We start from the raw sequence: 24,688 nt of genomic DNA on the forward strand, positions 1-24,688 counted from the left end.
CAGGAAGATGCAGACCCACCTGACAGTGGACATCTTCAGAGCGGGAAGACGCTCCTCTCACATTTTATAGCACTGTGATCAATAAAATAAAGCTTTCTTACATTTTTCCCTAGAATCATTAAGCCGTAGTAGTATTTCATATACAAAACAAAGCATGACTCCAACTAATTATGCTGCTTTTCATGCCACGATAAGTTGGGTGAATGAAAATGGAAAATTATATTTTTTTCTTCTTGAAAAAAAGTCTTATTTTTACTTTCTTGAATGGTCATGAAAACAGCAGCAACAACTGCATCACACACACACACACACACACACAAATCTGTATTGTGGTTGCTAACTTGAACCATGCCAATGAACATTCAAAAGATTAATCAAAGGCTTGACAGTTGTTAACAGTTCAACATGGTTCCCATAATTATCCAATTAAACATATAATGCAAATAGTAGAAGTCTTATGGGTTCCATAGAGCATGAATATCAGGCTGCTTCTGAGGACTATTAACTGTAATGGACTATCTGCTGAGTCAGAAGGAAGTCAAAAGATAGCTAGTCATTCATGGAGAAAGGCAAGAAGAATAGAGTGCAGAGGCATGGAGCTCAACCACTCTTTATGTGGTCATATAAACACAACAGACAGTGGTAAAACCCAGAAAACAAAATTTAAGTAACAATTATTGTAAAACCAAAAGAATGCAGGGCAATGACTTTACCCTGTAATTCCTACTGGCGGTACTACAGCCACTGTGTACTTCAACCACACTTTTCTAGCTCACTGCTAAGTTAGAAACATGGATGTAATTATAGTTGTTGGCTTCTGACTCTGTCTATAAACCATGCAGAGATAAACTGCTATTAGTGAACATACCAACTCCATATAATTGTGTTTTGACATTATAGGTAAAAACAGTGAGACAGAGAACTAACCACAGCAATTATAAACAGCATGCTGGAGGGCATGTCAGGTCACTTATGACCTTGACTGAATTGTTGTAATCCCTAAGCTTCGTTTTCACAAGTGCAGACACACACGCGTGCGTGCATACCTGTCTTCCTTAGGAAAATGAGGCCACAGAATGGAAGAACTACTACCTCATACACTTGCAAACACCTAAAGGAATGTAAGATAAAATACACCAGATGGGGCAAATATCTGCTCATTTTTTAAATCAATATGCTCTTAAAGAACCAAATGTAAATCTTTGAAGTAAACTTTGTGGTAATTCTTCGCTCGTAAATATTTGATTGTGTAGACAGATTTACACAGAGGAAGAGAAAAATGAGAAAATTTGACTCAGTATAAAAATTTCTGTTACTGTATGGAGTTAAGTTGTGCCATTCAATACTGCACTATTTAATTTTAGACATTTAAACCATCTGATAACAGTTTTCAATAGCCACACAATTATATATCTTTATAATAATCATATACAGAAGTATTACATTACTTCTTTCTGTAACAGTCTTTTATCTTCTACCAAAGTGAGAGAAAATCAGGGAGCCATTACATATTCTTTAAGGGATAAAGAATGGCATCATATGCAATGACTTTCTCTCTAAAGAACTACAGGATGTGTGTGATCAGCAACAGTATGTATGTGACAATCACAAAACACATATGTGGGAACCTACACAAAACCTGGAAAGAATGTAACTTTTTCATGTGATTATTAACAGAAATAAATATATGAGCATGACCTTACAGATGTGTACTGCCACAAAGAGGTGCTTGGGTGTGTCTAGAGTTCTTAAAACTATACCTGGAGGTGTCCAAGCACTAGTTTTTAAAGGCAGGGTCTCCTTCTTGACAAGGAGGGCAAAGTATTCAACCTCTTTACAGATCAAGAAACAGATCCTGAAGGCACATGGACTTGCCCCACACCTCACACAGCCAGGTGAGCTGTTTCCACCTACTGCCTGAATGTCTGGATTCAAAGCTCTCTTATTCACTCCTGAGTAAACCTGATCAGAAGATAGTGATACAGTGAAGGCTTCCACCTTAATGTGTTCGGAAGGTTAAATGGGAAGTTCTGTCAAAGTTTCCCTGGTACAGCTGGTGCTTCTAGTGCTGGAGAGGTTGTGGCTGTTGATAGTTACTGTCACCCACAGCTAGTCTGGAAGAGAATTCCTACATGGCTATAAGACTGTTGATAACTACATAAACATCAAGACCCACATTAGAGTTTGCCCAACATTGCCTAAATGACATAGCTAGGTGTCAGTGCCATTGCTGACCAAGGGATCTCAGGGAATGGGCTACATCAGCTGCCTCTAAGTGGCCTTTGACAAATGTTCATATACTCACATGGGATATTATTACTCACTGGAAACATATTTTAGGAATTTAAATTGAAATGGGAAAATAATCTCTGCAAATTCAAGCTATGACCCAACACAACAGTGCATTAGAATCTGTACCTACTTCATTTTCAGGAGTTCCCCTGTTTTAGCTGCCACATTCCAGCCCGGACAGAAAAGCTTCTGTGTAACTAGGTCTGGAATAAGAGCATCCTGACTGCAAGTTCCCAACTCAGGGCTGCGCTGTCCTTTGGGACAATTGACTCCTCATGCAGGGCGAGCCCAGCACTAACAATGCTCAGCGCTGCACGAACTCAAGCGGAATCAGTCTGGGCCTTGGCTGTTCTCAGGAACATCTCTGAAAGGAAACTGAATGGAGAGACAGAAAAACCTACACTCATGTTCGCAAATAGATTAAAAAAAAAAAAAAACCTAACACATTTAGACATCAGAGGGGGCTTTGTTTTCACTGCTGACCAAGGAAAAAAGCATCAGTTTCTGGGGACAAACATACATACAATAGGCAAGAGGCAGAAAGAAATGTTTACTGTGGGCAGAGAAGGAATAGCATATCATTCTTTCTCCCTGAAGGCACAGTCACCCTGAGGTTTGCTGACAGTCATTTAACTGCTTTACAAACACACAATTATAAAGTGTAACTTACATCCCTTGGTGATGGAGGCGGGGGGCAGGGCACTTAAAGGATGTTTTGCTGGGAAAAGTTGAAAAACCCATCATCACCATCACATGTTGGCTGGTGGGTCTCAAGCCCAAGGCCTTGTACATGCTAAACATATGCTTTTTCACTGAACGATAACCCTGGGGAAGTATATCTTCCAAATGAAATACTGCAGTGATATTGGAGTGAGTTGGCATGGATTCAAACCTTGACCCTGTCCCTGGCAGTGTGATCAGACACTCAACTCAACAGTTAACATCAACTTCAGCCTTTCCTACAGTAATACTTGGGCCTTTGAGGAACTGTAAAGATTGCATTAATTAATTCAAAGGGCACACGGGACGCTCTCAACAAGCTGCCGCTGTTTTATGGCTACTGATCTTACTATCTTAATAATAAAACCCAGAAGGTAGTCCCAGCTTTCTGAAGTAGGGTCATTTTTGGAGTCTCTCATGTTAGCTTTCTCACTAAGATCTGCCACCTTATCAAAGAAGAAAACAATCCCACAAACCAAAAACAAGAGAACAAACCATTTAGACATAAAATCTTAGGGTATACACAAACCTCCTCAAGTGTTGTCTAAACCGTCATAGACCTAGAACATACAATAACGGTAATGAATTAAGATTCTTCTTAGAAAAAGAAATCCAACACAGAAATTTTGTAGAAAATGTTACCTCTATTTCCTTCAGGAACGTTTTGTGGGAAATGAGCTCAGGGTACATACATGATATGTGTAGGTGCCATACACTGAAGAAAAAGAATCCAACTTTTCCAACGTGTAAGAACAGCAGAACACGTATTCTAAAATGTGAGGTAAGCACGGACTGCTGCATGTGAGTGAGCCAGGAAGGGCCTTGTCCTAAACCACAGACATCTCCAGGAGACCATGCTTCAGGCATCACTGCTTGATCCCATTTTCAAGGATGTTTTCTTTTCTCCAATGTATCCTTTGTGTCCTGCACAATGAATACACCCAGGATCTCACACAAGAAGCAGAGTAGAGGGAAATAACAGATGACAAAGGAAACCTAGTTCAAGAAAAAAGATGAGCTGGGAGACCACAGTACTCTATATCAGATTTAGTAAGTACAAACTGAATCGTTTACAAGTCAAATATAAAACAAAGGAGTATGTCACTCTTTCCTGAGATATGTGAATAAGCTAAGTGAGCTTGTGGGTTGCTTAACATCATAGAATGTGTTTAACATCAAACATTTGTATTCACCCCTTGTACCCTAAGTGGTCAGAGGAATCTTCACCGCCTAGAAGGATGGTTAGAAGAAAAGCTCTGGAGACAAAGTATATGGGTTCAAATCCAGCCTCTTTTTAACTAGATCAACTGCACAACTGTCATGTATGGAAGGACAGAGAAGTATCTACCTTATGTAAGTTTTCAGCATTAAATGAATCCTGATTTGGTGCCTCATGCCTGTAGTCCCAGTAACTGGGAGGCTGAGACAGGAAAATTACTACACGTTTATGTTTGAGACAATGTCCTGTCTCAAAAAAGGAAAAGAAACTAGTGAGTGACACAGATGACTCCCTGTGTTTAGTACGTGTTACATGTACACTAAATGTCTGCTGGATAGTTGGACACTACGCAGCGATGGTCACATGCAGAAAGCCACCTCAACCTGGAGAACCCTGCCCACCTACTGTGTGTCAGTTTAGTACTCAGGCCAGAAGGTCATTAAGACCTCAACACTCAAAAACAACTTTCAGGGTCAATATTACCTCTACTCTACTTTGGGTAAGAAAGCCCCTGGGACTTTAAAGCACTTGCTGGGACTCATATTACTAAAAACGGTAAGATTGGGATTTTCAACCCAGAACTGGGGATTCTCAACTTTTAATACTTGTTCCCGGGCTTCTTCTGTCAAGTTCCAAATCAGTGGATTCCTGGTCACTTCCTCCTATGTGGTCCACCACTAAGCTGATGCAACAGAGCTGGGAAATGACTGGATGCCCCTAATGCCACATTCATTCTTACTATTTGTCCAGTTAAATGCAGTTGTCTTTGGGAGTATAACATGCGCTCTGCCTCCCAGCTTCACAGCACTTCTTGGTCTCACTTCTGCATCAGCGTGTAATATCATGTTCCCATGACAGGCGCAGCCCAGAAAGCACCCTGACTAGCTCTTCCAATGCCAGGTGAGCAGAGCTCCCTGCTGCAACACCCCAGAAGTAAGCGTTTTACTGCTGTGTGTGCCCTACAAAGACAGGCCTGAGCATGAGGACAAAACATTCTCACTTGCTCACCTCAACAAGCCATTCTTGTGTCCTCGGAAAGTGTCACAAACTGTCATGTAATTCCCCTCAGATTATATTTGTATAATCAATAACATGAGTCATGAAAAAAATTATTTTCTAAGAACTTAATTGCAATGCTTTTCAGCTAAGAAGAAATAAAATATATGGATAATACTCAAAGCTTCTTTCACTACTATAAAATTAGGGAAATATCTGTCTTTTCTGTATTGCGATGCCAGCACCTGACACGGTGCCTGTTGAATAGTGAAGTGCCCCCTTCTTAGCTGAGATAGGATGACTTTCATACTCCAGTGCTCATAATCTTGTTACATGTATGTGTGAGTCAACATTCAGCTACACAACCAACAAAGCCCATGACATACATAAATACATTGTGTCTCTATATATGTATTATGTACATATTATACACACAAACACACACACTCACACACACACACACTCTCTCTCTCTCACTCACTCACACACACACACACACACACACACACACACACACACACACACACACACTTCTTACAAAGAATAAGAAATACAAAATGAGAAATCTTGGGACTGAAGTGATGGCTCAGTGGTTACAGTCACTTGCTGCTCCTGCAGAGGGGTTTGGGTCGCAGCATCCACAGAGCCTTACAGCATTCTGTAACTCCAGTTGCTCCGTGTCTAACACGCTCTTCTGACTTTTGCAGGCACTAAGCACATACACAGTACACATACATGCATGCAAACACTCACAACAAACACTATTTTTTTTCTTAACCATAAGCAGCACCTTCTAAGAAATACAGGTCAACAGAGTGATAAAGTCATAGGTTTTATTTCTTGGTTTTCTAAGATAGGGTCTCACTATGTAGTTATGGTTGTCCTGCAACTCACTACATTGACCAGGCTGGCCTTGAACTCACAGAAATATGCCTGCCTCTGCCTGCCCAGTCCTGGGATAAAAGGTGTTGTGCCCCCATGCCTGGCCCGGCTCCCCTTTCAGGTTTAACCTTTTGTGAATATGAACTGAAAGCTATCATGAAGAAGGTCGATATAGCTATAGTCACAAGACTGCCAGGCTTTCCTTATCCTTTTTCTATAATTACCTAGGAAGAAACACTATATTCTGGAGTATATATCATTTACAGAAATGAAGTATAACAGGAAAATTCAATGTAGAAAGGTCTTTTGTTTCATTTTGCGCGTGGCACTGTAACAGGCCGCTACCTTTAGCAACTAAAGTATGAATTTGCATCATTACCATACTTTAGTCTTACAACCAAACCCTTATTTTTTTCCTACTCAGCTGGGGAGGCAAATTTGACTTTTAAAATATAATGATGACCAAAAACTGAATTCATCTAACTTTAGAGTATTTTTTCTTTAGAGTAATTTTTAAATACATATTTGTAGAATATTCTGCCCGTCATATTTTAATTGCTTACAGAATTATGTTGTCCATTATAAAATATTTGAATAAATTACTGATACATAAGAGATTGACATTTTCTACTCAAATAATTATAATTTTATAATTAATTAAAAATTTAATGAACCACATTGAAAAAACATACATTAAAATCTAAGATACAACGTGCTTAAGAGTAATCTGAAAATTAGAATTTAATGGTACTACCCAATAACCAAAAATGTAAAATTAGTTATTCAAAGACATTTATTGCTGTGCACTTTAGCATCTGAGTTAAGACATCATATTAATTTCTTTATTTTTAACAAAAGATATGATTTGTCACACACACACACGTATATTTTCAATGCAAAGTACAACATTGCCAAATACAATCTAAGTAGGTAGACTCCTAGTAATATTTCCTTTTGTTTTGTTTTGTTTTGTCACATAGCCCCTGAGAAAACGCTGCTGAAGGCTCACCTCCTCTCTGACCTTTCCATTCCAGTCCCACTGGGTCTCCTCCCAGCGAGCTCAGCACTGCTAACTATATTTAGTAGTGAGTGAGACACTTAGGTAGTTATGCTTGCTCCACTGCCATTAGCTTTGTGCTGCTCATCAACAGTACAAGTGACCATGATCTTTTCCTTTCTACTTGGAAATTACTTGATCAAAGTCATAATCCTTAAAATACTAAAACAACCACCAGAATAGTATTCTTAATCTTTGAATGTGTTCGAAACCACATTGTGTAGTTATACCAAATGTTTTATCATTTTTTCATTTTTCTTGAACGTTGCATTTAAATAAGTTCATAAGTGCCTACCTCATTAACTCTATATGTACAAAATCATACTTAATATTAGAATATATACATATGTACACGCACATAATACATACTTTAGAAAAGCTAGCACCATTAAATGAATAATGAGGTAAGAATTACTATGACGTGACTATTGAGCCAAAGATTCTAGTACTAAAGATCCCACTTAAAAATATATAATCAGTGAAATAATTTTTACGAATTTTTAAAAAGATAAGACAGTCAAAACTCTTCTTCAGAGAATAACCTTGCCTATAATATTGAAGCCAGGTGTGGTGGCCCATGACTGTAATCCCAGCACTCGGGGAGGCAGAGACAGGTGGATCTCTGTGAGTTCAGGGCCAGCCTGGTCTACAACGCGAGTCCAGGACAGCCAAGGCTACAGAGAAACCCTGTCTCCAAAAACAAAAGAAGAATAAGAAAGAGAGGGAGGAGGAGAAGAATGAGGGGAGGAGGAGGAAAGGAGAAGGAGAAGGAAGAAAGAAAAAGAAACAATAATACTATTGAAATATATCTCCTCAGCTGGTTTGAGGACCTATGATTGAGTACTAATAAGATGAGAAGGGAGAATTCATATATACAGTTATATTGTAAATAGATATATAAATACCATATATATGCATATTACTATTCAAGTCCATGAACACATTTGAAATTTCAAAGTCTGGCTCCCTGTGGCAATAAAGACTACTGTCCCAAGTCCTGGCTTAGGTAGCAGTTATGGGTATGATCACTTTTGTTTCCAATTACCTTTATGTCAATGATCTTATATAAGTTAAATTTAAGTTCTTAAGAATAATAGGTAGTAGCCATGTATATTGGATTCTAAAACGAAATTTTCCTGGCATCCAGCAACTCTTTACGCTACTGGGAAGGTTATGCTTTCAAGCTTCACACTAATGCTGACATGAGGACGGTGACCTTCTGAGGTCCTCTACTGCGCACCATAGGAAGGAGTCTGCAACATCACATAGCAACCATCACATCTGAATTCTCACCATAATTACAATATTTGAAAACTGTGAACGTCCGAGGTGGTTTTTTTCTTCCTACTTTATTAACTGTCTTCAAATTAATATTCTGCTTCCTGGGGCACTCCGACATCAGTGCCATGGCTTTGTCATGAAGGGCTTTCCTTTCACGTGCTTCTATAGTATCCAATTTTATCCATGTATTTTTCCATCTACAATTGTGCTTGAGAAACATACCTTAAAACTTGTTTCACAAACCATCAAACTAAAAGTGAGGTTTTTAAAACAATGTGTAACACTGCCTGCCTTTTCTTCAACCTAGTGTTCTCCATCAAACTCCCCAGGACAGGACACACACGAAACATGAACTGCAGTTCAATCTTTCCCATTATAAAAAAGTTCTTAACTTAAAAGGTCCTTTGAGCTGATGCGCTGGTGCACATCTGTAATCCCAGCACTCTGGAAGGCAGAGTCAGGAGGATCTCTGTGAGTTTGAAGCCAGGCTTCCTTTGAAGGGTCCTTTGACGTTGAAGGTAATATTTTGCTTTCTAAAAGTTGAACTGAGACAGAAACCTAAGAAACAACTCTTAAATATGAGCAACTGCATGGTGTTTGTTTAAACTTTTAAAAATTACAACTGAGAGAAAAGATGACCATGACACAGAAGGAAATGGAGATAGTAATTATCACCTAAGCCTGAAAAGTGCAGGGAGCCAGAAGCAGCTCATAAAAAAGTGCCTCGGGACAGCTCCTATTTTTTCTTAAAATAACGGAACTTTCGATTTAATTTTTTTCTCAACCTTATTTCAAACATATATTCAAACACTTCAAACCATTTCTTGCTGGAAGCTTAACAATGCATTTTTAGTGGGAACTTTCTGTTTTGCGACTACTACCATATCTGTGTTATTAGTTAGTCGTCTGCAACTTTAAGGGAGTGTTTTCCAACCACTGAGAAGGGCAAAGAGAAGGGCAAAGGCGCCAGCTTCTCCCGAAAACCATGGCTGCAGACTGACTTCCTTAGAGCACTTCCTAGGAAGAGACAGAAAGGAAACACCAGACCCTTGAATCAGTTTATTTCAAGAAAGTGAAAAATGCTAATACAAGCTGTTTTATGACTTTTTTCTCTTTCTTTTAAAAACTGTTGCTGGTGTTTTCATAAATTCACACTTTTATTAGATATGTTTTTCTGCCTCTGTATCAGTAACACCAACATAAACAAGAAAAGAGAATTGGTTCTCTTAGGCACAGTATTCCAAACTGTAATCTCGAGACTCCTCCCGTCACTAAAATCCTATCAAGTAAAGGTTACTTTCTTTAAAAGTAAGCTCTTTTTTTTTAAAGTCTAGAATGACCTAAACCATCTGATTATTGGACTTTGAACCAAACCACATGGAAATGTTACATAATAGTCAATAATAAATAAAATGTATTAAAACTCCAATTTAGCAAGGGTTTCCCCTCTTAAGAGCTGGTTGGCATGGAGGGGAGTGCCCTGCCCCTTGGCCAAGCTAACCAGAAGCTAAATTCCTATGATGCCCAAGCTAAGAGGTCTCCTAGAAGTCCTCAAGAAACTGAGTCACTGAGAGACAAAGTCCCCAGAAACATGCCAGAAGTTGGGCCAGTAACTGTTTTCTCTTTCACTTTAACAAGCTGTTTCAATCACTGTGTGGCCCAGAATTGAAATCTGCCAGTAAACAAAGAAATAGAAAAAATAATTCCACTTCCAGGTCACTAAATAATTTAGCACCTAATGTTTCCTCTCTATAGTACAAAGACTTTACGCTCAGAAAGTTACAGTTTAAAGTACACTAAGCAAAATCACATCCATATGCAAATATATCTTCTCCCATATGCATCTTAAGAAAATAACAAACAAAAATAATTTATCCTCAGCCCTTAGAAAACAAAAACTGAAATTAAAAGAAAGAATGGAGAAAATCTAAATTGTATATTTTTGTTCCTTCTAAAAGGATTAAATAACAGAATTCTAAATGGTTTGTTTGTACTTTCCATGCAATATGTAGATTAAGCATGAAATTCTGTTTGGGACACTTTGACATCTGTTTTCAGTGCGTTACAATGAAATCTGGGGACTTGATACATACATTTGCTGTAATAAAACTGTCACTAATCAGTGTTTTCCAAAATATTGCCCATAACTATTACTATTCAGTAGTCTCATTTGCATGATCTAACACTGTTGCTCCATCGTGTTTTTCCCTGACAATGTGGTCGCTGGTCCCAGGCACAGGAAGTAAAATGGCTGCACAACACTCAGTAATCTCGGGCTTTCCACAGCACTCTGCTGACAAAGCAATCTGTCCTAGAACGGACCAATACTTCACCCTTCCTGAGATGCTCTTCCTGGAACTGGTGTACCACGGATGAATTCACACCCCTAGTGAGAAAAATTCCTCAACAATAAAGAAGCCTACACTGAGGAGAGAACTCTGCCACAGGGGGCATGTACCACAGGAGACAGAAGCATAATGCTAACTCAGGAGCCCTTTCAATAAAGCTATAAAGACTCTCTTTGAACAATGGAGGAAAGATGGGTCTTTCAGTAGCACAGTCCATCCTCACAAACTACAGAAGCAGATGAGACCAGACTTTAAGACTGAGTCTACTTCATGCTCTCTAGAACTGAGCAGAGGCTATACCAATGGCAGACACCATGACCACAGTTTACAAGGTGTTAATAGCTGGATTGTAGACTGCATAAAGATTTCCATTCACGTTGTTTGTGTGTCTTATATATCATATACAAGCGTGGTTATCAGCAAAAACAAAAAACAATTCTAAGACTATGAACATGATACTCACCAAAGAAGAAAACTTGCTAAAAAATATTTCTCTACCTACTCTAATTCTAAATGAATTCCAGATTTTATCAGTATTTGGAACTGAATTCATCCTGCTTAAATCTAACATAATTTCATTTTGTCCTCCCATGAACTCATCTTAAATCTGAAATATGTTTCTCTATACACATGTTTTATATTATACAAATGTTGGATACAAAGAGCAGATTAACTGTGAGCCCTAATGCTGTGTTTGTTAGTACTGAGAAGTCATTCCAACTGTTCCAAACGGGATTAATGCACTGTAACAAGTCTATTTAATTACTGTAAGGCCAGTGATCCTCATATTACTATAAGCTGCTTTCCCCTTATTTGGAGACTATAAATGGAACCAAAATTGCACATGATAACTACAGGTCATACCCTGAAACATGATGCTTGACGTCGCAGGAATAAAGAGACATTTCAGCATCTCTGAGAAGCTACAAAATACAGTCAGTGTTTAAGATCCATGTGGATGCTCTCTTTGTACCACCACATTAACTTACATCATACGTGTACTCAAAGCTTTTCAAGTGCATTGGGAAGATGCAGTAACAAATGTTAAAAAATATTATCACCAACAACCCAATTTGAGTGTTGAAACTTGAGGATTTACGGTGTTCCCGGAAATCACTTTTATGGATATTTTTGTATCCTGTGAACAGAACAGCAACTGAATGCCAGAACTTTCTCAAGAAGAAAAAAGAAAGAAAGAAAGAAAGAAAGAAAGAAAGAAAGAAAGAAAGAAAGAAGACACACCACAGACCATTGGAACTTACGTTCCAGAATCTAAGCAAGCTGATCGATACTCCGATGTGCACACCCTGGTTACCCTTTAACCACTAGACAAATGTGGAGCCACTTCTCCTCCTGACCCCTGACTAGAACCTTTAGGCCTATGATAAACATTATCACCAAGCCCTTCATGTAGAAATATGTTTCTTCTGCACCCCACATCAACATGACATCTGCCTTAAGATGTTTCCCTCTTAATCTCTATGATTTCCAAAATACTCTGCAAAGTGAGTGAGAGGAACAGCGTACTGGCCACAGAGTGCAGGATCAGCCAGTTGCCCAGGAATCTGGCGCACAAATTTAGCTCCAGGCCCACAGGGAGCCAACCAACCAACACCGCCGAAGTCAAACACTGATCCCAAATTACTTCTTGTGGGGAGAAGCCAATGTTTTAGCCATTTCTCCTTTGGCATCCAGTTGTTCTCAGTAAAAGTGAAATCACTGTAAGCAATAAATACTTTTTCCCTCTAGAGGTCATTTAATTAATTTTCGGAAAGCCGCAAGAGGGAGGAATAAGAAAATCTGACTTAAAAGAGAAGACTCAGATGGTAGTGGAATCAAAACAATTCATGTAACCAATTAAACAATCTGAGGCTTTGACCCAACCAAAGGTCACATGGCCTTTCAGACTGAGAGTCTCAAAACCAGCAGCTTGCTCCTTTTAACCAGGCGTCCGGCCTCACAACATTACCCTTACTTCTGTCCAACTCAGTCTAAAATGTAACTCTTCCAAATGTGGGTGACTTTGTTTTGCTGCACAGAAAACTTCCATGTGCCACTGCAGGGCAACAGATGATTGATTCTAAGTGTTGTCCAGGGCAACAGATTGATTCTAAGTGTTGTCCAGGACACCCTTTACCTAAAAACATGTCAAGCTTTTTCATTCAGAAAGCCACAAATAAAATTATGTTGCTCCTTTCTTTGAAATATTCCTAGATAGATCAAGAAAACTCTGGAAAAATGTATGGACTCCTGATAATACTACAGTAATTATAATTTAAGTGGGTTTCAAAACTATACAGGACTAAGTAACTGCATATGCCTAACTTCAGAGCTCTTCCTAGCAAGAACCCATACCCAGGAGAGTGACTGGGTCATAGCCTTTGCTCTTTAGGAGACGGTTGGCTGATGGGTAATACTGCTCTAACTCCCCACACAGCCCTTCCCTCCATGCTTAGGCAGTTTCTCTGGAAGTCTCTAGACTATGCGCCATTCTATCCTTCACATATAACAACAACAACAGCTATTATTAAGTTCATGCTTTACTTGCATGATTTCACACATCCTAAAAGAGTCATTATAACTCCTAAAGCATATGAACTATCAGGGACTTGACCGAAGGTACAAAGCTGAGAAAGGGGAAGCGCAGAACCCTGTGCCAATTCCACACATGTACTTTGCTTCAGAGACTGGATGTTTTGTTTACTGCTTGGTTTGTGTCACCTTGACAGAGGCACCTGGGAAGAGGGAACCTCAGCTGTGGACAACCTCTATCACATTGGCCTGGGACACGTGTGTGGAGCACTTTCTTGGTGAATGCCACTGTGGGCAGCACCATCCCTAGGCAGGTGGGACTGGGCTATATATGGAAGCTAACTGAGCAGAAGCCAGGAAATAGCACTTGTCCACGATCCTTTCTCTAGGCTCCTGCCATGACCACCTTCAGTGATGAAACATTACCTGGCCCCATGACGTGAAACAAGGCCTTTACTCCCCAAGTTAGTTTTGGCCATGGTGTTTAATTACAGCATCAGCAAACAAAAACCAGAACAGTTTTATGTCACCAAAATTTAAACCCTAACCCTGAAGATGATGGTATTAAGAAACATGTTCTGTACCAAATTAGTTTAGGAGGGTGAGCTCCTCAGAAATGAGATTTGTGGCTTGGAGAGAGATCCCAGTGAGTTTTTTGACTAGACACTGAAGGAGGGGCATAGCAACCCAGAAGGTGGCCCTCCCTGGACTCTGACCCTGGACTAACAGCCTCCAGAATTGTTAGGAAAAAGTATTTTGTAGTCTTAAAGGCAGCCGGTCTGCTTCTTTGTAACTAAGATACTTCTTTACAAAACCTAAGAAACCATGAGGAAAGATCTGCTGAACTGCAAAAGAAATCCAAAATTCAAAGAGTGATAGAATTTCAATTGTAGATTGAGCACTAGTGTACAGTTAGGAGTGGTGGAGGAGGACTACTCACCCCTCAATCCATAAAGCACCCATCGTTGTCAATTCCTGCCACATCTAAGTTCTATCTCTCTCTCCTAACTTCCCTTCTTTAGTTCCCCAAAACACACACGTGTGTACCCCAGCACCCACTAATTACCCATGGACCAGAACCCAAACCTGTGCACCTTAACAGTGGACATCACTCTAACAGCCTTTAAAGAACTGAAGGATACATGGAAGAACATCACGGGTGCTCTTCAAATCCTTCACACCTCAGGTCCACCGCCATGTGACCCACCAGCCTACTACCCACATCCAAAGCCCACTCCAGGTTAGTGTTGCCTGTGGGATGTCGACGAAGGAGAGGAAAGGCAGGTAGTGCATGCCTCTTCTGATTGGTTTCTTTGAGGAGAGGAGGTCTGGGGCCGCTGATCCAGTGAGGCCTGTTGCTTTTCATCTACTCTTGCCCTCTGAACCCTAAGACCATTACCAGCAGGTTAAAAGGCCCTCAAATTCCTTCATGTCCTGAACAGCCCTAAAAAAGAACAGCTTGATACAACCGCTAAAAGACTTTTTTGTAAAAGAACATTTCTCTCCTGCTAGTTGCAGAAGAAAAAGTTATGATGAGAACCCAGAATGCTAGTGTTCTTCCCAGGGGTCATTACGACACTGTCTCTCATCTGTTGGTGTAAACAGTGTGCAGCACAAGAGAAAAATGCACACTCTCCCTTAAACTTCCTTCTTTCCTCTAATAATTTAAAAATAAAATGTAACAGTTTGCATTTTAAACATTTAATCTGGCAAATATAGGAAAATCACGAGCTATAGTGTCATATTTGGCAATGAAAAGATTGGTAGGATAAAAATATCTGTGTTTTAACATTTTAGAAGACATTTCCAATATTTTTAAAATAAAATTATTTCACTGCTTTAAATGGGAACCAAAGTAAAATGCTCCATTTTGAACATGAGGTTTTCATGAGGAACAGAAAAACAATTTTATATTCATTAAGATAAACAGTTAACTTTATATGCTGACAAACGTCCCTGCAGAAATAAAATCTTCACATTTACTGCTATGGGTTACTACCCTGTCACGAAATTTAACTATTTACCTTAATAAGAGAAGGTTTCCCTTGAAACGGTAACATGTTGTAGAAGACACTATGCTCCGTTTAAAGTGCTCTTTTTTAACCCTGCCTGTTCAGGATGGGTCTTCCCAGTGCTGAACGATGAAAACAGTGCCAAGTTAAGTTAGTCCTTTTACGATTAGTGACTGAGTAGCCAAACGTATAACTAAATGTGTCACTTTAATCTACATAATGACAATAAAATGTTTTTTTACTGTAACAGCTAAAAATGTTGAAAAATAATTATTAAGGAAACATAAATATAAAGGGCTAAGAAGTAAGTCTCAGTGGAACGGGAAGTTGAAAACCCACAAAGAATTGATCAAAATCCCTCCAAAATCCAGAACACAATCCCCTACCCTACTATAGCCAACAAGGCTGCAAATTTGTCCCCATCACTGTCAGCAAACAAAGGAAAGCCACTTCTGCAGCCAGACCATGTCAAACAGAAGATGTGGCTACTGCAGAGGGGCGCCTTGAATCCACTGGGGTGTAAAGTATGGGCTGGGGCCTTTTTGTCAGCTATTACCATAAAAGAATAAGAGGAAACAGTGACATTACTGCACAATAGAAAGGTCAAACAGCTTGCAGCCATTTCATGACCCAGACAAGTCAAGGTCAAGGGATTCAGGTAGCAACTTAGCCAGGGCATAAGTTACAGCCCAAATGAATTGTTTTAACACATCAGCTTTGGTCAATTAAACCTAACAAGGCAAGTTGCATCCCGTAGCAGGGTTCCTGACACCAAGGCCAGAAGCTGAGACCGACCTCATAAAACAAGGCTTTTAACATAGCATAGCAAATTTAAACTAATCCATCCAGAAACTGCAGAGGTCAGAATAATAAAATACAAGTTGTCCTAAGCAAGAACATTTTTCACACTTTAGAATTCACTAATAGAGGGATACAGCCTTCTCACCCTCATTAGCACAAACACAAGTGGAATCCCCAACTTATATGAATTACGAAGTATACTCTATTTCAAATCACTTTGTTAACATCTGCATGCATGATCAGATTTTTGTCCCTACTCTCAACCCATTGCTGTTAAAGCTATTACATGTTTGCCTGCATTTTTTAAATATAAATGTACAAAATAAAGCTTTTCAAAAAAGTCTTTATTTTCCTTCAGTGTCAGGTTATGAGGCTGATACTTAATAATAATTGGGACCTGTTAAATACTTTTTGTAGTTTTATGGAAGGAATATTTAGATTTATGTAATTATTAAATATGTCCACTTAAATCAGTGCATACTATTTATTCAATTTCCTATGTTAAGAAATAGTTGATTTAAGCTAACTATAGCTTTAAAACTGTATGTACTTAGCCTTTAAAAACTTTTCTCAAAGGCAGTTCCTATTTCACTTTGTACTTGTTTGAACAAATTCTGTTGTCTGACTGGGCTGTATCAGGAACCCACTGCATGCTCTGAAGTGCCTTAAAATGGGATTCTGAAAATATACAACCTCCAGGCAACTTTTCAGCTCATAAAATTACTTCATCCATCACTCTATATTTCCAATTATATAGTCTTTATCCAGAGTTCTTTAATTTGTCTGTGATTCATCAACAGTGTCCTGCTTAAACTATCATCATGAACAGAGAGAATATGTGCCTAAGTGTTTTATTCTAAACAATGCATTGATGCACATAAATGCCTGGGTTTTTTCCTTAGAATATTGCTATGCTTAAAGTATAAGAATTTTATGTTTTTAATGTGTGGCCTTCAATTCAGCCTCAAGGTCTTTCCACCTCACTGGTTAATTGGTAGCCATTTATCCCAATTTTCTGAATAATGTAACAACCAAAAAGCCCAGCCATTCAAGTGTTATTAGTCTCACATCCTGTAACTGTCAGTTAATACAAGCTAATCCCACAGACGAACCCCTTGCTATACACACTTAGTTTTCATGAGTTCCCTACAATTTGATGATTTATTCTCTATGCCAAATCCTAACAACTAAATTCTGTTAAATTAACCACATCACATAATTCGAGTTCAAGAACCTAAGAATTTGCTTTAAAATGAGACAACGTATGACACTGCCACAGAAAAGTGGGCCCAGGAAAAAGGAGCGCGCTCCTCTCCTCGCTGCGTGGCATGAGACACGCTGCTGCACAGGTTCAAGTCTTCAATCACATAAACCACGGGCCTTGGGGATTTCTAAAGCGAGCCTTCCTGGTCAGGATGAAAGGGGAAAGCTGGGACTTGGGCTCTGAGGGTTGTGCTGCCTGCTCTGCCCCAGCATGTGTCCTGCAGGGTCATGAGTTCTAGTCCTAGCAGCAGTGGGTGCACTGTAAGATGATGCTCTTTCATCAACTACAAGAAGCTTCTTCAGGAGCACCTTTCCGAGCAGAAGGCTGGCGCTGCTCTGTGCCATCGTTTTCAGCTATTTGGTCCCAGGCAGCTTTAGTGTGAGCCATGTGTGCCATGCACACTCCTCATAAGCCTCCTCCAAACAGAGCAGCAATTACTCCTTTGAAGATAAATTCAGTTCTCTTGCACGCCATAGTGATGACAGAAGTGAAAACTAAGGTGTCTCAGCTATTACGAACTGCAGAGGATTCAGACACAGTCTGGCCGGGAATGCCTTCATCTTTGGGTGCTCTATCCTAACTGTTGAGCAGGGACAGCAAGCGGAATGTCACAAAACAAACAGTGGACTTTTTCATGTCAACTCAGCAAAATGAAGCCTCGTGAGGAGAAAGACCCTACTAAGTTGAGTATCTTAGATGGTTTGTTCAGACTGGAGTACCCAGGTTAAAAAGAAGAAAAGTCAATGGATATTAAAACTTCCATTTCCTTTTGGCAGTTTTCACTCAAATTCCAAATGTAGGAGGAAAACAACTTTGCTCATTTTTAAACCGTTCATAAATCTATACTTTGGCATTTGGATGTGCTTAGGGACACTGGATCTCTCTGGGCACACACCCGTCGCTGTGTTGAACTGGGTACTCACCCACCCTTCCTGTCACTCCAGGCTGCGTGCCCCTAGATTACCACCATTCCTATGCAATGGACACAATTTTGATTCTCACTCCCAAGAGTCACAGAGTACGAAGTATGCGACTCTAAACATATAAAATCTATATACATACTTTTTATTCTTCTTATTTGAAAAAATTCAAACTGCTGTCTAAGAGGGACGAAGTGCAAGGTGGGAAGGTAAGCCTAAGGTTAATGACTCCATAGGATGCCTTACCAACCTTTGATACCTCTGGAAAATAATACATTGCACAATGTATTTGAATATTTGAAGATGCTAATTGTAACAAATGATGACCCCCACTATTTCCATCTCTGTCTCTCGCAAGCTCCCTCTCCCCTCTGCCTTTGAAAAGTGAGACCATATTAACAGCAATGCAGAAGCTTGCCTTGCCATAGCAGGACACAGATGCCAGCCTTTTCAGCTGGCAGCCAGGGCCTTGGAGTTTAACTCTTAAGTTGGCCAGCAAAGCTATCTTGTGTCAAGGACATCACGGCAGAGCAGGTGAAATTCTGGCCCCTTAGACTCTGCTTTGTCCTTATCAGGGGGAAAACTGCTAAGTTATCTAATCTTTAATATATGTTCTAACAAAGGTATAACAAAAGTGAAGCCTAGGGGCAAGACATACCAATAAGAGCTCTTCTTTATCCTGTGAATTGGGTATGAGGAAGAACGCAAGCAAATGCACACCAGAGTTCAGTTTAGTCAAGACCAGGCTACCAGGATGTGAAAACTTAACAGCATTTTCCTAAATCAAACATTCATGCAAAGTACTTATCCTACACACAAACTTCATGCTCTCTGATGTCACAAGGCAAGCCTACCCAATCACCACACACAGAGCAAACTCATTTAAACAAGTTAGGAAAGCTTCCCCCCCCCACCCCCGACAATGGGAAATACCTGCAAATGAAGTGAAAATTATTAAAATGTTAAAATGTGCTGTCAGCTTGCAAACAATTATCTATTTAAGCTTTTCATAAAGAAATAATTGTTACCCAGAAGGATTCTAAGCTGCAGTAGCTGAAAATCGCTCTCTCCATGTGCAGCCTCGCTAATGCCATGTGACAAGCAGGAAGGGTTCTGTTTCAAAGACAATAATGATTACAACTTCCCTTCTAAACAAGTCACATGTTTCACAACTTCAAAATACACCTCAATTATGATATCGTTTAACAGTCAAGCAACAAACTCTGCCATCCAACAATGGAATCACAATTAATGCGAAGGGTTCAACAAGGCTAAGTTCAGGATAGAAGCAAGCAAGGCTGCTGAGCTCTGCCATACTCCAAAAAACATGTCTAATAAGAGTGTAAAGTATGGCCCAAGAATCACTTAAGCTGACTTGCTTTAAACTCCCCATCTGTTAAATTCATAACAGCAGACACTATCTCTTGAGGTCTTTAAGCTTTGTGTTGTGACCTCTCCTTTCTTTAAAAACCCTCCCTGCCTCAGAAAAAGCCTAATCCTAGTTTCCTCCCCACACCCCCTGATGCTAACCCCCACCACACCCTCACCACCACCAGCATAGCATGCCTGCATCTTCTGGCTCCAGACAGGACAGTCTGGTGACTCAAGGCCTCCCATAGGCCACACTTCCTTCTGTATAGCCCTTTGGGTAGAACTGCTAATCCTTCTTATTAATTAATGAGATAATGGTGGTTAACTAGGAAGCAATGGTAATGCTAACTATCTAGGAAATGTGAAACAAAATTATTTTAGCCTTTTGGTTGCTGTCGCTCTCCTCCCACCCCACCCCACCCCCGCCACCACCACCACCCATGCCACCCCACACTCCCCCAATATGTGGGAGTGTGAGCTACAAATTTTTGCAGCATCTTGGTGCAGAACTGAGGAGGTCAGGAATGACTGGTAATGACAGGTATATATATATCAGATTTTAACGCGTAGTCACTTCATTGAGGTCCTGTGTTTTTCACATACACACATACACGTTACTACCTAGAGAGGAAAGTAAGGGCCTCTCAACCCAACTACTAAAAAAAAAATGAAGAGGTGGAGACACTGATAGAACTAGAAACTGAAAAAGAAATGAACAGGGATAGATGTAAGTGGAAGCAGCAGCCAGTCATAGTGGGTGCACTCATGTATCTCTACACTGCGCAGGGCCCCACATAGTTGGCGCAGCGCACCCTGCATTGTACAGGATGGCGTGTCCTGCGAAGGTGTGCTGCGCAAGGCTTGCTGGTTTTCATTTTGTTTTGCTTTGCTTTGTTTTGATGAATGCAATAACAAAGACAATATGGGGAATAGGTACCACCTGCCCAAGAATCACTGGACACCTTTAATATCTTTGGGAATATGGAGCCCATTTTAGAACTATTTTTTCCTTAATCTGTCACAATCTTTTTTTTTTTTTTTTTTTTTAAGCCTTTTGGCGGGGGAAGGGAAAGGGTTTTCTATTAGCAAAGCTTTGCTGCAGCAGACGAGCCCGCAGCTTTCATTCAGGGATTGTCAAAAACTTTCCAGTGTGCCCACTGCAATGCGGATGCCAACCAACGAATCAAAGGCATTCAGCAGCTAGACAAAGAGGGTCTGATGCCAACCTCGGTGCCACTGGCAACCATTATTGGCATCAAACACAGTGTCTGCCTTTTTTCCCCCTCGCCTGGCACTTCACAAACAAAATGGCGGTTCTTGTAGCAACGAGACAGCCGAAGCGCAGCCCTCTGAATCAATAGCATCAAATGATTTTATGGACTTAAATACCGTTACTCCCAAGTCAGTTACCAAATTTTAGGTAAAGAGGGAGCATATAATTTTATAAGTAACAATCTTTATTTAACATGACCCTTTGCTAATGTAAAGATAAAATAAAATGGACTGAATTGCGGTCAACCAGGCTATATGCACGGAAGAAGCCGAGTAACAAAGACACTGAGCTCTGAACAAAACACTGCCCTGTGATGCAAAAGCCTAATAAACTACATATCAAAAATGATTTAAGAAAATATAAATTTCCCCCCAAAAGTATATCAGATGCAGATGTAGCACTATAGTTTGTGTCAAAGCTTCAGTAACTCTTTCCACATTTCAGAAAAGATGAGAGTGCTGGGAAAGAGACGGGGGTAAGTGTGGGTTGAACCAAGACAGAAAAAGGAAGAAAGAAAAGCAACGGGAAGTTGGTGGACGATGGACAGTTATAATCCATCCATCTTTATTTCATCTTCCATTAGAGACGAAGTACGTGATCTGTAAATAGCCAAAAGGACTATTGACATTTCTAGATCTGGAAATTGTCAATATATTGTAACATCACTCCACACTGCAATGCGGATGCCAACTAACAAATCACAGGCACCCTGAGCTAAACAAAGAGGGTGTGATGCCAACCCTGGTGCCAGTGGCAACCATCTTTGGCACTCTCTCTGTTCTTCCCTGTGTTTTTCTCCTCGTCCTTTATAACGGGAGAGGAAAAAGGGGGGGGGGAGGAATTTTGTTGCTCATTCTGTTATAAACATTGTTCTTCCCTTTTAATTTTTCTCCATGTTTCTTTTTCAACTTTATCTAATTTCTAAAGTCCAGAAAGTATGATTTCATTTCCTTAGAGGAGAAATAAAAAGTTATACGATACGAGATGAAGCACTCGAGGTGTTTATAGCTTCATCTTTGAACGCCTTCTTTCTTTAATCAATGACAGTGCAAATGACAATCAACCTGCAGTTCACAAAGAAAAATATATAAATCTTGAAAAAGAGAAAACACAAAAGCACTGGGCTGTGACTTTTTTAAGAAGGGCCACCAGATGTTAAGAGGAGATGACACGAGGGCAGGTGGCAGAGATGACAGATGACTGAATGCACAGAGAAAATACCAAAAGGGTTTTATATCGTATCAATGTTTTATCTGAAAATACAGTCTCTAAGACTCGACTCAAAACTGTATGATTATCATGACCACTAGTGCCATGCAAAAAAAAAAAAAAAAAAAAAAAAAAAAAAGGCTCTGTGTCTTTTTTTTTTTTTTCCTCTCTCTCTTTTAAATCTATCTTCCTAAATCTAAAGGATAGTCTTTATTGTCAGTTCAACAAAACTAAGACATGGCTGCCTGCCCCTAAAGAAATGTTCACATAAGTCCACTTAGGAACTAACCATCAAGAGTTAAAGTAGGACCGTGTGGCAGGTCTTGCCTCTCGACTAAAGAGTTGCATGACCCACTTTGCAAAACTTTTCCTTCTAACCAGTGACTTTTACAACACTTACAACACACAGTCAGTCCAACACACGCATGCAGCCCACCTCGAAATGCCACCCTTAGAGTGCTGCCCATCAGACTGTCATGTGTTCCTGAGCTTTTATTTTAGGACATCAAGGATGAAGACATATATTTCCCTTGTTACTTAAATTTCAGTTCTGAACACAGGTAAATAGCAAGTGTGGTGTTTTGCTTGTTAAGAAATACTTTTTCAAATGATGATGTCTAGCATTGTTATTTAAAATCAGAGCAAGAATTCACAAGTGACACTCAAGCATATCTCTAGAACTAATCAAGGGGAAACCTAGACAAAGAGCACACAGTAAGTACTAGAATAAGTTCTGAGTCGTAAGAGTAATTTTCTTTCTTCACTTTTCTGAATGACAATACAGTACCTCAATTTATTAAACCCCACATTTATATAATGAGCATTGGATAACTGTCTGCCACCTGGCTATCTGCAGGCCATCTTCCCTCCCACCAGGCCAAGCTCAGAAATGACCCACCATCTGGGCAGCCCAGACTCGAGGCCATTTTCAGTATGGTCTTTCCTAGGTGGATTGTACCCTGACAAACTGATGTGAAGAAAACCAAGTCAAAAGTCTCACCTCCTGAAGAAAAACATACTAAGGAAAAACAGAAACAACAAAGAAACACATCTCATTAGCTAGAAAATCCCTGGCAACAGCGCTGCCTATTTTGCACTGTGCAAGCAACGTTTCCAGCACTCTTTATCGAGGACTTTAAAAACAGTCCGGTATGCGGTCTCTGCATTCTTTTGAGATTTATTTTAAACCAGTGTAACCAGTCCCCTTTCTGGTTTGCTCTGTGATGCTCTGTAAAGAAAGCTGTGACTTCTTCCTTGGGAAGCTTTATGAATTTGCATTCAAGTAAACTAATAATAGAAAGTGTTTCCCAAGTCACTCAGGGCAAGTATTATAAATTATTTAAACAAGAGCTGTGTTGTATTAAATCTACAGTGATTCTGCACAATCAAAATGAAGTATCAATAGAAAGATGAAAATTACATAAACCTAGACCTCTGTCAGATATATATATATTTTGACAGTGACCAGCTCAGATATTTTTTAACAGTAAATGCTAATTTGATTTTTGGTGCAACCGCGATTCCTGAACAAAGTTCATCTGCCTTGTTAGGTAAGAGACTAGTAAGTACAAAGATTATTAAACAGGACTTTAGCTACCACCAGTAAAGTTGCCTTTCAGATAGTGGGGGGAATACAGAAAAGTGGAGGACAATAAACTGTATTTCTTAGACTACTCTGTGTCTGTTCGTCTCTTTGGTCTTTTCTTCAATGCAGAAGGCAATCATGACTGTGGACATGGAGTAAAACTGGGGACAGCAAGGTACCTAGAGGGGCCAGAGGACATCGGGAGGCCTCCAGGACACTCTAGGCCAAGCCAGAGATCCCATATCTGGAGGAGAACGGACAGCGTTTGCCGTGCTAGAAGAAAGAACGATCTGCTCCTACCTTGCTCCTGCACGTAGTATGCCAAAAACAAGTCAAGCTCCTTAACTGATACTGTGATATGGTGTGGCTGGACACAAAGTGCTGGGTTTGTGCAGTGTGGGGATTTCATGAGCCGTTCTCCATCGGTACTCTCCAAAGGGATGCCTTTGAACAGGATCACCATGACTAGATCCAGACGCCAGACTTTGTCTGCCTGTCGCAGGCAGTCGATCCTCCTAATCTTACCCTTCTGGTCTGGATTGGATAAGACACAGCACGGGTGCTTCTTGCCAGTCACGGTAAGCACAAAGTCCTCCCGGTACTCCTGGCGGATGTCTTTGCGCAGTTTGGCCAGGAGCCTGGATGCCCACTTCTGTTTGATTTCAGGCTTTTCACTGAGCAGCTCATCTTTGACTGCTCTTTCTTCGTCCTTTGACATTCGTTTCTCATGCTTTTTAAAGTACTTGCGTTTTCGAGCCTGCAGGTTGAACCAAGTATAGGCAATTGCACGGACATGTGGAAGAAGTGCCTCAATAAATGGGTGGAATTCATCCTGCAGAAGATGGGGAAAGAAGAGGTGTACAATCAGTTTAATTTCCAGTCCAGTTGAGTTCTTTTAAAAAAAACATTACTTTCTAGTTTAAAAT

General features: G+C 40.0%; 1 protein-coding gene across 7 annotated transcripts in view; it reads right to left on the reverse strand.

The window, feature by feature from the left end:
- Nfib (nuclear factor I B) overlaps nt 1–24,688 on the reverse strand; it is a 211,011-nt gene that overhangs the window by 179,474 nt on the left and 6,849 nt on the right. For all 7 annotated transcript variants that reach the window (XM_051163738.1, XM_051163748.1, XM_051163756.1 and 4 more), the window contains one exon: nt 24,063–24,594. In XM_051163738.1, coding sequence (XP_051019695.1) covers nt 24,063–24,594 — 532 coding nt within the window. The remainder of the gene's footprint in view (nt 1–24,062; nt 24,595–24,688) is intronic.

This window comes from Acomys russatus, chromosome 2, assembly GCF_903995435.1.
Source record: "Acomys russatus chromosome 2, mAcoRus1.1, whole genome shotgun sequence".
NCBI classification, from domain to species: Eukaryota; Metazoa; Chordata; class Mammalia; order Rodentia; family Muridae; genus Acomys; species Acomys russatus.